This window comes from Triturus cristatus, chromosome 8 (assembly GCF_964204655.1).
Source record: "Triturus cristatus chromosome 8, aTriCri1.1, whole genome shotgun sequence".
Lineage (NCBI taxonomy): Eukaryota > Metazoa > Chordata > Amphibia > Caudata > Salamandridae > Triturus > Triturus cristatus.
Genome location: NC_140591.1, coordinates 69468437 through 69486002, shown reverse-complemented (window position 1 = coordinate 69486002; position 17566 = coordinate 69468437). Strand labels below are relative to the sequence as shown.

Here is a 17566-nt window from a genome sequence, read left to right as displayed (position 1 = left end):
GCCGCAAGATCCGCAAAGAAGTAGAACGAATACACGAAGAAAGATTAGCAGTAGACGAGCCTGAACAAACCGAGGAGGAGGAAGAATTGGAACTGCCCACAGGACAGTTAGAAACTATGGCCTATGTAGGTAGAGGGAAATATTGTAATAATACTAGATGCTTTACTGATCCGATACGTCCGATACGTCCAGATAATAACAGAAACTTCCAAAACCCAATAATAAATATAAGGTCCCCCGAACATTCGTTCCAAGCCGCTGACAAATTGCTCCGAGAACGAAGGGGTTATCATATACTTGATTCTATGGACGAACAAGAATTAGCCAGGTCAGCCGTTCATTGGGTTGACAGTCCCGGAAAATATAGTGATGATACACTAGCACACACGTTTTTGAACCTCACCCCAGATGAACAACGTTTAGCTGGTATCTATATGGTTCAACAACTCCTTATATTATATAAAAGCCAACACTCCGATCCTGGTCCATTACCTATTATATTGACTGAATTACTCACAAATAAATGGAGAGGTTCAGGTACTGAGTTAATTAGAGAAATACTAGAATCCAGAAAGCAGTATATTCTTTTTGTATGCCCCGAACATGTCTCACTGCCCATCAAGGAAAGAACGACGTACTATATGGATAGACAGAATCCCTTACGCGAAGTGCACCCGATAAAAGGTGATGACAATCAGTTTAAACGTGTGTTTGTATACACACCCATATCTAAAATAGAACTATTAGAAATGAAGAAAGTGGTACCCAGTCATGACAAAGACCCAGCGGGTTTCCACCGTGAAATTAAAGACATGTTGCTTATGGGAGAGTATACCTATCCAGACATTATGACGATATTGAAGGTATTAATGCCTGCGGGCATTTACGAAAAACTCAAGGAAAAGGACTGGGAGGTGGGAGACCAGAAGATAGATTGGACAGCATTAGAAAACGAAGAAAAAGCTCGAGGTCCAGGTTCAGGGCTTGGGGAAAAGACCAAAATATTACCAGGTTTACTAGTACAGGTATTGCCACGTTTATTAACTACGAAAAAGGAAGACTGGGGTGCAATTTCAGCCTGTAAACAAAAGCAAGATGAAGACACTAGTGATTTCTATGCCCGATTCGAAAAATGTTTTGGTATAAATAGTGGAATAAAAGCAAGTAGCGAATCTTATCCACATCTGTTTGTGACAAAATTAGTTGAAAATGCCCTGCCCCAAGTTAAGAATAGAGTATTGAAATTCGAGAGTACCTGGCAAGGTAACTCTCCGTCACAAATGTTACAAATGCTACAGTACCATCACAATAGAATTAGAGAGGAACAAGAACATGAACAAAGACGCATGAAAGACACGAAAATGAAAATGCTAGTTTCCCAGACAGTTCCAGCTGACGGTCATAAAAAGGGTATGACACAGTCCAGTGTTTCAACAGGTCCTGTAAAAGGGACATGCAACTATTGTAAACAGCCAGGCCATTATGTACACGATTGTCCAGTTTTAAAACATAATATCGCCATAGGTAATACTAAAGAAAGACCACGGCCACTTAGACAGGATCAGAACCAACAAGGAGCTCCGCAGCATGCACAGTCTATGCCAGCTCCACCACCGCAGCCTATTGCTGCTACACCAACAACGACACGACAGATGTACCAGACTGCACAGTATGATTATCCTGATTATCAACGATACTCATGAAACAGCCTAGAGAGGGAAGTTGGCTTACCCCTTATCGAGGTCCCTGTAGATCAAGAAGGACCTTATGTACACAGTGAACTATTAGGCCAAGATAGAAAATTTTTACTTGATACAGGGGCAAGCCGAACAACAATAAAACGTAGTGAAGTTCCAGGGGCACCCCTCTCAGGCTCACAGAATATTTCCCTTGGGTTTTCAGGAAAACCTATCATTAACGAAGTATCACAGCCTCTTCCCCTTACGATTGGTCCTTTGACACGAACTACAGATTTATTGCTTACTAAATCATGTCCAGAAAACCTGTTAGGTATCAAAACATTGAAAGCTCTAGGAGCTATAATATGTTGTTCTCCGGAAGGAGTAAGATTGTTTTTACGTGATTTCAAAGGGCACTATGTGTCCCGAGACATGGATCCCCGACTGCAGACTTTACCCACACATTTATGGGCACAAGGCCCTACAGATGTTGGTTGCATGAACATTACACCATATCGAGTCACACTAAAGGCAGGAGTGGTACTACCACGAATGCGACAATACAAGTTACCCCCAGATGCTGTAGTGGCTTTACTGCAAATCATTGACGAGCTTATTGGCCAAGGAGTGGTTGTGGAAACCGATTCCAATGTATGTAATTCCCCGATAATCCCGATTCTTAAACGAACTGATCCAAAAGCCCCGTCAGTATATCGATTGGTTATTGATCTGCGCGAATTAAATAAATGTATTGTACCACAATACCCCGTAGTTCCAGACATTTCTTCATTACTGACAGCCATTGATTCCGAAGCAACATTCTTTACTGTAATTGATCTCAAGAATGCCTTTTTCAGCGTCCCAATAGATCCGGAAAGCCAATACTTGTTCGGATTTAGTTTAAATGGACGAAGCTTTAAATTCACACGCGCACCTCAAGGATTCACAGAAAGCCCCAGCATCTATAGCCAAGCATTGAAACGAGAACTTGACAGTATCCACATGCCAGTCAACACTGCCCTGCTTCAATATGTCGATGATCTGCTGATCACCGCCCGAAGCGAACCTGAATGTGAAAAAGCCTCACTGACGGTTTTACATTTTTTGGCCGAAAAGGGGCACAAGGTGTCCCCTTCTAAGCTGCAATTCTGTGTCCAGCGAGTTGTTTACCTTGGTCACTCGCTGTCCAAGGAGGGAAGGCAGCTTACACCCGACCGTATACAGTTAATTGATAACATGTCAGTACCCAAGACACAAAAGGAGGTGCGGGCTTTTATAGGCCTCACTTCATATTGTAGGCAGTGGATCCCTCAGTATGCATTTCTAGCAAAACCACTCATTCAGTTGACAACACAGGAGGCAGCCACATCGACTGTCCTCCCTTGGACTCAGGAACATACACACGCCTTTGAAAGTTTAAAGAAAGCTTTATGTCAGGCACCTGTCCTAGCAACACCATGTTACGGCAAACAGTTTACGCTCTTTGTTACAGAACGCGAAGGTACTGCTTTGTCAGTACTCACACAGGAACAAGCAGGATCACACAAACCATGTGCTTATTTTTCTAGTACATTAGATCCCGTAGCTCAGGCTCTGCCTGCGTGCCTGAAGTCAGTGGCAGCGACAGCTTTAGCAATCAGACAAAGCGATGCCATAGTGTTAGGACATCCATTGACAGTACAAGTACCACACGCAGTAGAGGTTCTCTTGAACCGCACACAAACACAACACTTGACTATAGCGAGACTCACCGGTTACGAATTAACATTGTTTCAGCCACACATAGAAATCAGACGTTGTAGTACATTGAATCCTGCCACTCTTTTGCCAGTAAACGGAACAGACCCATTAGCACATGATTGTATTGAAGTTATTACTATCACGACGAAACCCAGACAAGACTTGACAGACGTCCCATTGACAGATTCAGACCTGACGTTGTATGTAGATGGTTCATGTATGAGAACAAGTACAGGAGAGCTAGTGGCCGCGTATGCAGTCACAACAGACACTGAAGTCATTGAAACAAATCGTATTAATACCTTGTCAGCCCAAGCAGCAGAGCTCATCGCTCTGACACAAGCCTGTATTCAAGCCACAAATAAGAAAGTCAACATATACACAGATTCACGTTATGCATTCGGAGTCGTCCATGACTTCGGCGTGCTGTGGCGAGAGAGAGGTTATTTGACTTCTCACGGTGCCCACATTCAGCACGGACCCCTCATTCATGCTCTATTAGATGCAATACATCTACCCGCTGCAATATCAATTATGAAATGTAAAGCTCATACGAAAGTTACTGATATCATTTCCCAAGGCAATGATCTAGCTGACAAAACAGCTAAACAGACTGCTCAAACTCACACATCTGACATGACAAAGACAATAGTTCGGACACCAACACATTGCATGATGGTAAAGGATCCCGCTCTTGACGTAATTGACATACAGACACATGCTACACCAGAAGAAATAAAGAAATGGACTGAATTAGGAGGGATCCAAACTGATCAGGGATGGATGACGAAGGAAAAATCTATATGGTTTCTTCCCGACTCAATGGTCCAAGTTATCATAAATACAATACATAGTCCTGCCCACTTAGGAGAAAAAGCTATGCTAGACAGCATTCAACACATTTGGTTCAACAAACATTTACGAGCAGCAGCTAAACAAAAAGTCCGTACCTGTATGATCTGTTGTCAGTTTAACCCAGGTAAAAGCATTCCCGTAGAACAGGGTGGATTTCAGCCTCCTGATCACCCTTTTGAAGTCCTCCAGATGGATTATATCCAGATGGAACGATGTCGAGGATTCAAATACGTTCTTGTAGTTGTTTGTGCTCTTTCCCGTTGGACAGAGGCATACCCGGTTTCAGATTACACTGCCCCGACTACTGCCAAACAGTTAGTTCGAGAATTCTTCCCACGGTACGGTTTACCACGTGCTGTCTACTCAGATAACGGCCAGCCGTTCTCATCCGAACTAATGAAATACGTTTCACTTTTGTTAGGTTATCAATGGAGATTTCACTGTGTCCGACACCCCGAGGCAGCAGGTCTCGTGGAACGACATAATCAAACTCTGAAGATTAGATTGTCAAAAATATGTAGAGAGAAAGGTGTCGACTGGGTAGTAGCCTTACCAGTTGCACTCTTTTACATGAGAATGGTAGCGCACTCTCGAACAGGGCTATCCCCTTATGAGGTGATCTTCGGTAGACCACCAAATATGTGGGGGACGCCTATACCTCGTAAAATAACTGACGTTGACTGTAATATGCTGACAGATTACCTGGCTTCCTTGATGTCTGCACTACAATCTTGTCGTTCACAGGTAGCTGCAGCCTTTCCCGACAACACCGAGGTGAAACCCCATGACGTGGTTCCTGGTGACCTGGTGTTAGTGAGGAACTTTGACCGGAAGTCTCAGCTGGATCCTAGGTGGAGATCGCCTCAACTCGTACTGCTAACCACGAGGACAGCCGTGAAGATCGAAGGTCGAAAAGGCTGGATACATTCAAGTCATATAAAGAAATTTCATGGACTACCATCCGATATAGAGACTAAACACTGTATTTCCTCAAAGGCAGACTCAAAGCTTCCTTTGGTTGAACTGAATGATAAAGAACAATATAGACTAAAACTACGGTCCAACAAGTCAGACAATTTGATTGTTTAAGTCCTCTCCAAGGTGAATCGGTTGAATTTGTCTCTGACATGTATCGTCTGGACCGGAATAGAGAAGAAGATAATCAAACCAAGTTGAAAAAACATGCGTACTGTAAATCACTGCGTAGTCATTGTACAGTGACGTTATTAATTTTGTTTTTCTTATGTCTTTTAATAATAACTGCAAGTATATTGTTGCACATATATTATCCTATTTCTAAACATGTTTATAATGTTACTGCTGAACATTCTTTTAGTGAATTTCCCCCGCATGAGTTGTCATATAGATTTGCGCTGCGCAATAACACTTTTATTAGTATGTTACATCATTCCCATCAGGCTAGCAATGCTACAAATTGTTGGATATGTGGCCGACTCCCTCCCTATCAGAACTATAATGGAATTTTGCCTCTCTTTCCATATCCGTTCACACACAATGGCTCCTGTGGAGCATGGTTTAGTTTAATTAATTCCCTAGATTCGAATTCCGCAGTTTATCAAGACAACTGGGTTTGGGGAAACCTGAACTTAGTCTTGCTTAAAGCCTGTTACCCTAACAAGGAGGGACTTCCCAAAAGAACAGGAACTGATCTAGAAAATGAAGTATATGGATTAGGTAATTTCACGCTTAATCTCATGATCCTGAATGTCGAAACCGAAGCTGCACCAATTTTGCCCGCTATGTCAGTATTTCCAGTTAAAGGTGAACTGTGTATAAGAAAGAATGGCTCCATACACATGGGCCATAGTAAATGCATCACTGTAATAGAATTCAGTGATCAAGGCAAGTCTACGTTTAGAGCTTCTCGCCATTCCTACTTTGTATGTGGTCAGACTGCATATATACGTCTGCCTCTAGATTGGGATGGTACCTGTTACATCGGATTTCTTTTGCCACCTGTTTTCCTAGCTCCTCCTGATTATCATAGAAATACTCATTTAGTACACAATAGAGAACGGAGAGATCTCCCAATAGTCGATTACACTGAGACAGCATGGGAAAAATACACAGATTTCAATAAAGGTCTCTTTCCTTATATAGGTACAGTCACTAATAGTAAGCTGATACGTAGATTAACCAGAACCCTTGAAGCAGTAGTGAACGAAACTATTTCCGCCTTAGGCAATCTAACAGAAGAGCAGTCTGCTATGCGGATTGTTGTGCTTCAAAATCGTCTTGTCCTTGACGTCATCCTGGCCGATAGGGGCGGAGCTTGTAGGGTCATCGGATCAAGCTGTTGCATTTTCATACCAGAAAATTTGCCATCTGTATATAAAGCCATAACTCGCCTTCATAAGATTGTAAGCCAGATACACCAGAATCCAGGCACCTGGACTTGGTCCGGTTGGTTTTGGAGTGTATTATCTACCTTTGGATGGAGGGTCCTATCCTTCCTAGGTATTGGCCTTCTCATACTATTCAGTTGCTGCTTATGCCTACAATGTGGACCAGCGATTTGTGGTCTATGTGCCACCTCGTGTATCCCACATCCAAGTTTTCATTCAAGATTCCGGAAGAAGAAAGAAGAACAAATGATGTTATATGAACAAATTAACGGATTGATGAAGATTGATATCTCTTAAGGGCAAGTAGGGGACAAGGAGGGAATGTGGAAATATGGATTTTTATGGTCAGTTGTGTCCCCTATCTTGGACCCCAACGGTTTCATGTATAAACCATAAGTACATGTATGTTTCCTCCAGTTCCAGTTATGAAGACGCAAACACTTGTGCGTCCACCATCAACATGTCCTCTTTCAGATCCGCCATGAATGGGCCGGATATTCTATTTCTAAGTATGAAAGGCCACCGGCTTTATATGGTTCATTTATCCCATTTTTCAGTCCAGGCGAGTAGGCCCTGATTCTGCCATCAAGCCTTTTCTGCCTTCTGCCTCTGAAAGCTCCAGTCTGAGCTCGCATCTGTATCCATGAACTTTGTCCTACTCCCTGCGCGGCTAACGGTGCCTGACTCCAGCCTGTTGCTTGCCAAAAACTGTATTTCACCTTCAAGATTATCTGCTCTGCTCCGCTCTTCACCCAATGCATTCCTGTCTAGTAGTTTAAGTAAACATTCTTTCAGCTACCGAGCAAAAGGCCCGGCTTCTCTGTCTTTATGCAAGTAATTCATAGCCCTGTTACTATGGAAGATTTCTGCCCTCGCATCTAGTGTAGACACTTAGACGCTTGTACACGCACTAACAGTCAGTATAGTCAGTATAGAATAAGATTCTATCCTAAGAGACCTTTCTTTTTGGATAACACAGTTCTTTAAACATAGGATGTTAGATATGATTTGGGATTAGGTTGACATAACCCCAGACTTCTGTCTCCACATGTAGAGCTAAATGTCAAGTCCCTTTCACCCCCTAGTTGCACGTCAATCACACGTCATGCTGCTGCGCGCGCATCTCTGCCAAGTATTTCTGCTGACATTGCGAAATTCTTCCGTGGAACCACCCATTTCTGACATCATATCCAATGACGTTCTTTAAGTTACGCCCAGTTACACCTATTTTAGTTACGCATGTATGTTCTTATCTTTATTATCAACTGTTACGCCTCCGGCATCTGTTTCACTGTAATGCCTATTGTATATAAATGATTACTTGTCAATAAAGTGGCCCCTTCACTTCCTGAACCTTCGTGGTGATGGAATATGGAGACCATCGATTCGAATCGATTTTGGAATAAAGCCCGTTCCGAACCTCTAATACCACGGATCCTGCCTCTTATTTCACTGAGCTATTATTATAGATTTTCCGCATCAAATTAAGTCCCGGTAATTAAATTATTTACCACACTATAACCAGAAACTCTCTTTGCACACAGAGACAGAATACAGTAGAAATCTCAATCATCTATACTAGTATTGTCTAGAACTTGAAATAGTCAGGTTTGATAATACTGATTGACAAACCATACTTTCCTTTACTAGTCTATCTAAACTCCCTTATCACACCAACATGGCAAACACATTTTCCAGATCTTAAAATTCTAACCTTTAAGGAGGCTTTTCTAAAAGACCAGACCAGATGGTTGTTAGTGCAATACTTGAACCACTAACTGGGGCAGTATATCCTGTCACATGAACATCTTAATTAGTTGAAGCACTGACTGTGAAGCAGTTTTGTGAAGCAGCCCTGACAAGCAGTACTGAGAGAGTATTTCCTTTGATTGATGGATAAAAAAGAACTACGAAACATGCTTTGGAGCATTGTATCCATTCAGTACAATTAGGCACTCATTCCAAAATGATAAGAAATTCCAATCTAGTGATTTCTTCATCAAACTAAAGGTGCCATACAGATAAGAGCGGTGAGGCGGGCGGTGGGGGGAGAGGTCAACAGACAACGGGATAGGTAAAATAAAATTCGAAAAAATAAAACCACGCGGAAATGCAGTGAGCGCAATGTAAGTGGTTTTATGAATTTTTTTATTTCATTTTACCTATCCCGTTGTCTGTCGACCTCCCCTCCACTGTCCTGCCCTGCTCCCGCCACTCCCCACCGAACATACCTATGCCGGCCGCGCCTGATCAAACATTATTGATTTCATGGGATTCGTAATTCCAGCATGCAAAACTATTGCACTATTCTGAGAATTCACCAAAGAAATGACAATTTAGCTCTGAAATCGGCGTTCTGCAACTATTTCTTTAAGTAAATCACAATTTCCTGGCTATATTTCAGGGATATTTTAGCCAGGTATGGCCTGATGAAGAGGTCTAAGGAAAACACTGAGGTGTCACTGCATGAGGTAAGACTGACTTACTCAGAATTCCTGACTTATCCAACAGTTCTATACAGGCTGAATCACAAATTTCTCTGAACTTCATGTTTCACTTCGTGAGCAAAGGTCTAGGCCGATTGCAGAAGGAGTTTGAGTGAGGAAAAGGGTCATGATCAAGACCCAGGACAGCAGAGTAGCAAAGGAGGGGGCTTTGGCCCCCTCTAGAGCACCCTGTGCTGATCACCATTTGGGCCCTTTTAAGGTGAGGCCATTAGGTATGTGCAAGCAAAGTATGCTCTGATTTCTAATATGAGCTTGCCTCCTTCCTTGAGCTTGACCTGCAGCTGGATGTTGTCTCCTTGACTATGATAAATAGAAGAAAAGCTGGCCACAAACCCTGTGGGACTGCTTAAGTGTTTAAGCCATTGACTTTTTCAGAAATCTAAAAGTAGATATATTGCTTTTGGTAACCTGAGTGGATCTCTAAAAATTAAAAATAGGACTCAACAATGTATTCCTTTTTCATTTCATAACGCGTTTGGGGAGATCTCTGCAGATTTAGACACCGTCCTCAACTTGAAGACATGTTGACGGTACATTGGAGGTGGTGTGTATTAATGAGGGAGCTAGAATTGAAAGATCACATGGGGACAAGGCAAAGAACCCTCTTCACTGTAATTGCCTGCTCAAGCAATGGTGCGTATTGATGGCAACAGCATATGCGATGTTATAATGATGTCAATAACTGGCTTTCACAAAGAGCTGTCAGAGGCAGGGTTGTCCTGGAATCCTTGGCCATGGTACGATTCATGTATTCATTGTTGACTTACCTGTGAATCCTGCCTGCACTCTGACTCTGCCAAAGCTGGGAATCTGATTAACCTGTGACTTTCAAAAAAAGTAAAATATTTTGCTCTAATTTCTTAAGAAAAACTACCTCCTGATTTGGCCTGAAATCCAAAACGATATTAATGGAATCTTTAGACAAGGACGTCTGACAAATTAGCGTACAATTTCAATTACCTCACTGTTGTTTCCAGCAGGTTTAAGTGAAAGGCGGAAGGATACACAAGCTGCAGGAGATTCGTTGGGACTCCCGAATCGGGTGTGACAAATGCTTGAGGGCAGATTTCATCATATTTATAAAAGAAGGACTCTGGGATTCTCTTGAGTAACTCCTGGTCTCTCTTTCTTCGTTTTCTTTGTCCTTTTCCCTGATCGTCTCCTGCAAACAACCATAACAGTGAATTGGATTACGGAGACCTCAACGATAGCGAATGATCCTAGGACATGTGATAGCTGAAGGTAAAGAGGCAATTAAAGGGCTTTTGTATCTTGCATGAATTCACACACACGTCAGTTGACAAATTCTGGTCACAAAACGAAGGAAATCAGCTCAATGAAAGACCTGATGCAAAGTTATACCTTAGCCTCTTCATTTTTCAATCTCTGTGTAAAGGATTTCAACATATTTTATTAAAACATAATCGCCTCTTACTCACTTTGCTAAGGACCACTTACATTTTTGAAGGACTCGCATGAGCTATACCTCTGCAATCACAATCCGATCAAATACAAGGCAATAATAAGTATTACACAAATAAAATGGGTGTGACATGTTAATCATCTCCCCAATGCTCTGGAAAAATATTACAAGTATCTAAGATATACACAATAAACTGGGAGTTTAATTATAAAACCTTTGCTGCACAAACTATATCACCCATTATAAATTTAGGATGTATGAGATTTTCTGTTGCGGAAGGTGGGGGGAAAGATGCACTTTGAGATAGTTGGAAAAATTGAAAAATTACTTTAGGTTAAAATATGCACTATTGGGGAAATATATACATTTAATAATGAGGCACTACCAGATGATCTGGATACATTCTTACTGAAGTGGCAGGAGAAAGTACGGATCTCTAATGAGGAATTTAATTATGCTTATGACATGTCACAAACTATTTTAATGTCCACGAGATTACAGACACAGTTTTTTAAAACATGGGTTTTTTTGTGCAAAGTTTGAAGCAGATAGTGTTCGTATCTTTGCATCTTGTGTTGAGTTAACAAAATTGAAGAAAGATATTGCAAAATTTCTGACTGAGATGTTACAAACTGAAATAATTTTGACCAATGATGTAATTTTATTAGGGGCTGTGGATCCTAATGATGCAAAAATAGGACATTAATTGATCTTTATTGCTATGGCAGTATTTACAATGTGTATTGCATCCGCCTGGCTGGATTCTAATGCTCCATCCTTTCAACAATGGCTAGCTAGGATGCTCGCAATTTTCAATCTGGAAATGGCTATATATAAACGAAAGGGCAGTAAGAAATACAGACTGAAGACCAGCATGCTCAGATTTAGCTTTAAAAGCCTGTAAAAGAGAAGCGCTTACAATGAGGGGGAGAGAGAGGCGAGGGCAGCCACAGGACACCTGTGGGGCGCACAGCGAGAGGGGAATAGTCTACGACAAATCACTGACGTACTCGCATGTTCAAAGAGATGGGCACCAAACAAGAGGGCCTCTGAAATACTCCATCACCAAAAGCAAGATGGTTATGTTCCAGTTTTAGAGTGTGTGTTCTAGCTCGCTCCAAAGCATGCGCCTTGGTGTTCTGCTATGAAATGTTGTGTTTTTGTACTCCAATGAGGAGGCCAACGACAATGGTATCAGCACAGCACACTGACTACTGACTACTGCTGTGTAGCGGACTAGAGGCGCGTAGTCTGCATGCTTCTCTGCTGAACTCCTTGTACTCAGTTTGCCTGACTGCTTGTCTGGGAATTAAATTGTCTAGAGCTGTTCCCTGTACAGGCTTGACTATCAGCAGAGAGGAGGAGCACAGAGGTGACCTCCAAAATTGGAGAGATCTGTGGTCAGATTCTACATTCTTTAGACCAGATTAGAACTGTTAGCTGGTAGTGCAGGACAGGGGGCGCGCTAAATAAAGTGTTGCTCTGGTGAAGTGACAGCACAAGACGCAGAGAGTAAAAGTATCAAGGGAGGGCCAAAGTGCCTGATAAAACTACAGTGCATTTTATTATTCAAAGGCAGCAGTTCTGGGTGAATTAAATAGTGTCTGAAACACTGCTGTTATGTTATGTTATATGTATGTGGATAATGCACTATGACCCACAAGAGTATCCTAACACTGAGAATGTGGCAATGAGGAGCAATGAGTAGTGTGTACCTAGCCTTGTCTAGGCTATGGGGGTTATTTGAATAGCCAGGTCTTGAGCTTCTTGGTCAACTCAAAACTAGAGTAGGAGGCTGTGATGTGAGGTGGGAGGTCATTCCACACTTAAAAAACAATATAAGAGAAGACCCATCAACACTTTAGAAGAAGTTTAAGAGAAGACCCATCCCTCGGATCGGGTTCTTTGAATTCATGGGATGTGTGCGAGCAGAAGCCCTGTGGAGTGCAGGAGTCTGGGTGGTTGTTGGAAGGAGATGCAATTGTTCAGGTAGATGGGCCCCAAGTTGTGTAGTGCCTTGAGCGTGTGAGTAAGGACTTTAAACAGAGAACGTTGAAGTATCATGTGATGTGAGTTCTACATGGGAGTTTGCATATGAGTCTGCCTGCCATGTTCTGAATGGATTGGAGTCTTCTCCAATCCTGCTTGGTGATGCTGGCCCACAGAGTGGTTTTGTAGTCCAACTTGGAGGTGACTTGAGCAGGAGGGGTGGCTTTTCTTTTAGGATTCCCTTAGGACTTAGGACCTTTAAAACATTAAATCATTCCCTTAGGACTTGAAGAATTGCCACAGAAACCAACAGTCTCATAAATTCACTCACCTTCACTCCCGGTCTCCTCGGCAGACTCTTCAGCCTCAGATGATGTCTTTTCATCACTTTCTGTGAGGTCGGTGTTGTCCTCTGTTACCATTGTTGAACGGCGTCTTTTTTTAGCACGCTCTAAATTGAAGTAAAAATATTGTAAACTTCTTTAAAATAGCTCTTATTTACAATTGTTTTAGCTCCCTCTTTTCTTTTTATAAACATCTTCACATATTTTCAAGTAGGAGACTCTGTCTGGCTAGCTGCCAAGTACCATCCACAGTTATCTCAGAAGAATAACTTCCTCTGCTTGGCTTTGGGGGCACTCCATGGTCAGTGCCAGTTTATTGAACTTAAGGCTACAGCTGTGTTACTGTACTCCTGGCGGAAAGGTCTTCTGAGCCCCTGCTGTAAACTTCGTGTAGTTCCTGGTCAGATGAAGACCTGTCCTTCAAGGTAACCATAAATGCGAGTCCTCTTCATGCTTGCTTTCATGTACTGCACCTTCTGGAGAAGGTCTTTCCCTTTGTACCCAAAGCTCAACACACAAAGATAATCTCCTGTGAGTATCAATGCTTTGCAAAACCAACTACCGTAACTGTGCTCATCTTGGTGTCCCAGACACCTGCCACTTCAAGCTCTGCAAATCCAAAACTTTATGCCTCTGAATTAAGCTGGAATTGACATACAGGTAAGGCATTACACAGAAACACACATATATATTCACACTAAAAAGTTTAAGTGGTGTTATACTTAGGTGATGAAGTCACACAAGACCTAAAGTTAAAAAAAAGAAAAAAAACACTGAGAATTGATAGCTTTAGTTCAGTGAGCTAACAACTCGTGACCCCAACATGCACTGATTATGACCTCATATTACATCACTCATGACATGTTGATGACACCACTGATGACAGCTCAAATGATATCATTGATGACATTACCGATGACATCATCCAAGCTACTGCTACTCAAATTACTCCATAAAGCCTTTAAACCATTAAATCATTTTAAAATACAAATTTGGTAGTACGGGGTCTACATCATATACACCATAGATTGACTTTATATACATGTGTGCTTGTACGGAACAGAAACAGCATATTCCTGGAGACACGTTTGGTTCAGTATGGTCAAAGTACAGGAACCACACTTTAGCCACCAAGAATTTTTGTTTAGTGCAAGCATGACTTCATTTAAACAAAGTAGAAACTGAGCACAACTATTGTCAGTTGCAGGCACACGTTTCAAAAAGATTGTGGGTTAAATCCCAGGCCGGTCACCAAAAATGTAAGGGAAAAGCTAAAACTTATGTTAATCACCTATGGATGTCTGGGCACGTGTCCATGTTAAATAGTTGTCATACAGTGCTATAGACAATTCCTATATAAACTGGAGGTTTATAAGGCTCAGATATTTATCCCCAGACATTCCCTGGATATTTTGAAACGTTATACATTGTTGAGGAATGTATAATAAATGGCGACCCACTGTTAGACGTTTCTAGTCGCAGTATGATTGCAAGCGTTGATCTAAGGTTGTACGCCGTTCTGCTCATTCCAAGAATCTGTGTGGTGTAGTGATTCAAAATACAGAGGGTTATCTGTAGGGAGTGGCTAAAGCATAGATGGGTAGCTGTTGACTTAAAATTGTGGGTCAGAAAAGGTGTTTAATATGCACATTCCATCAAGGTAAATTAAGAACAAATACTTTTTGAGGGTATTGAAGGCTTAATGAGTTACTGATAGCATTAATATCTACAAAGTCATTCAGGGGTTGATTATGTTGGCGGGCGGATCGCCTTCGGGCCCCGAGGATGGCATCCTCGGGGCCCGAAGTCCACCCCTACGCCATGCATGCCAAAGGCAGTACAGAGCATGGGTTTAGCAGCCTGCTGGGGGGTTTGCCACAGGGCCTAGTGGTAGGCAAGCCCTTTGGCTGGGAAATGGCATCCTAGGGGCTCTGTAGCTAACCCTCCACTCTGTATGGCCAAAGGCCGTGCGCAGTGTGTGGTTGGCTGCCTGTGAGGAGTTGTATGCAGAGCAAAGCTGCAGGGCAAGGTTGCAAGCCAGGCCCAGCAGCAAACCCCATGCACATCTAAAGGCCATGTGCGGTGTGGGGTTGGTTGCCTACAGGTGCCTGCCTACAGGGAGGAGGATGCAGGGCCTGTGCCTAACCTATGCTGTACATGAAGAAAGGATGTGCGCAGCATGGGGATGGCCGACTCCGGGTGGGTTGGTCACAGGGCCCGGCCTGCAGCCAACCATTCACCGTGCACAGCCAAATGAAATGCACAGTGTGGGGTTAGCTGCTTTCAGGTGGGTTGGAAAAAGGGCAAAGGACCTGGCGGCCATGTGCAGGTTGGAGTTGGCTGCCTTCTGGGGGTGGCGGGAGGAGAGGGAATTGAAGCAGGGCCTGACCGCAGGCCAGGTCCTGCAGCCAACCTCGCAGCCTGCAGGGGGTTTGAAGCAGGGCATGACCGAAGGCCAGGCCTTCCAGCCACCTCCCCACCCGCACATCCGAAGGACATGCACGGCGTAGGGTGTGCTTTATGTATGGTAATAAAATATTACTTTACCTTAAAAGAACTAGAAATTCACTAAAAACACCAAAGGTTAAAGTAACGTTATAGTTAGGTGAAATATTCAGTAACAATGTAACGTTTTAAACTCTAAAAAACCACAGAAATTCACCAGTTATAGTTAGAGTTATCTCAAGTTACCATAACTCGTGCCCTAAGGTAACTTTAACTTGAGCCTTTGCCATGCACTGCTAATTACCCACATATTACATCACTCATGACACCTTCTATGACATCATTGATAACATCACTGCAACATTTACAATAAAATTATTGATTAGAAAACCGTGCAGGGGGGGCACAAGGTATATTTGCCTTAGGGCACATGTTATAGTTAATTGAGATAACTATTACCATACTGGGACAGATTTACCACTCGGTGAAAACCTCGAGAAACTTTCCATTATTATGAGGTACATCTGCCCAGTTGAGTGAATGAATGAATGAAAAAGAATTTGTAATCGCGCTACTCAGCCCGAAGGCATCAAGGCGCCTAACCAAAAAAGTTCCTAAGAAGACTGATCAAAGCTAAGGGTAGGCCCTGGCAAATAGCCACGTCTTAAGGGCCTTCCTAAAAGCTTGCATGGAGGGGAGAGATTTAATTTCCACTGGCAACATATTCCACAGCCTGGGGGCTAAAGATGAAAAAGCTCTGCCACCCCATTTGGCTTTGCGAACTCGGGGAACTGATAGCAGAAATTTGTTAGCCGAACGGAGATTTCTGGAGGGTGTATAAGGGGCCAACAGATCCTTTAGGCCTCCAGACCTATTTGTGGCCAGAGCCCCATATGTCAGACTCAAGGACTTAAAAGAGATCCTGGCCTCAATTGGAAGCCAATGCAGGGACCTTCTGGAGGCCTGAGCAGAAGCCCATTTGGGCAAGTCCAATACAAACTTGGCCGCAGCATTCTTCACCATTTGTAGTCGTGTTAGCAAGCCCTTGTTAATGCCTAAGTAAAGGGCATTACAATAATCCAATCTGGAGCCTATCATTGCCAAGACGATCTGTTTTCTGGCTTGAGGAGATAGATAATGTCTAATCCTCCGTAGAATGTTTATTAGGCCCCAGCAGGTGGAGATAGTTCTCCTAACTTGTTGGTCCATCCCCAAGGTCGGGTCAATCATGACTCCTAAATTTCTGGCCAGGGTCGTAGGGGTCGGGCACATCCCCAACGAGATGGGCCACCACTCCGCCGACCAAAAATCTTCCTTTCCTCCAAACACCAGAATCTCTGTCTTTTCGCCATTGAGCTTCAAGGAATTACAAGTCATCCATTGAGCAATGGCTTCCATGCAGTTTCTAAGATTGGAAGCCACAAGAGTGTCAGGTTGTGCGAAAGACAGAAGAATCTGTGTGTCGTCGGCATAGGAGTTCCATGCAAATACAGGTTCAACCCCAAGGAATGTGGAATTGTAGGTTTACTCCATTAGAAAAAACAATGGGACTGGACTGCTGCTGCCAAAACCTCATATAATTTTTCCAGCTCATTTTCCATTCGAAAAAAAAATCTAATCTGGTTCTTCCAGATCTAGGAAAGAAATAGGAGTGGAAAAATCCAACAACTAATAATCAGGCATAATGAAATTAATGCATAAGTTAATGTCTTTCCGCCCGACCCATAATATGGCCTTTAAAAGTAGCTTACCTGCAATGTAAAAGAGTAAAAACATACCTGTGATTTAGACTTCTGATGTAACTCCTGTGATGTGATGACTCCCGATGTAGAGCCTGTGAAATAAAGGTAACATACCTCATATTCGCCACCTGCTGTGACCATATGCTAAACATAACAGTGGGTCTAAAAGGGGCCTGTGTGGGATTGGTGCCTGGGGATGTGGTGGGCATGGTGTCATGGGAAAGTGCACGCTGTGTGCTGGTAGAGAGAGCATTGCATGCTCTATCTGTGCCATGCAGCTGTGTCGGGTGCTGGCTGGGTTGAGCTTGTGCCCGCAGCTCCAACCCGATCCGCATGTGATTGTCCAGCCTGTAACATCAGTCCCGATGTTACTGGTCATGGTGATTCCAGACCTCTAATGATCAGCAGGAAAGATCTCCTGCCAGAGAAGGTGGTTCTCCCGCCAAAACCATCTTTAAGAATCCAAGCAAGAGGAC

At 42.9% G+C, this 17566-nt stretch overlaps 1 protein-coding gene across 1 annotated transcript in view; it reads right to left on the bottom strand.

The window, feature by feature from the left end:
• CFAP44 (cilia and flagella associated protein 44) overlaps positions 1 to 17566 on the bottom strand; it is a 557576-nt gene that overhangs the window by 291727 nt on the left and 248283 nt on the right. Inside the window, exons 9-10 of the mRNA XM_085621005.1 lie at positions 12891 to 13010; positions 10153 to 10309 (exon numbers count right to left, since the gene is read on the bottom strand). Coding sequence (XP_085477131.1) covers positions 10153 to 10309; positions 12891 to 13010 — 277 coding nt within the window. The remainder of the gene's footprint in view (positions 1 to 10152; positions 10310 to 12890; positions 13011 to 17566) is intronic.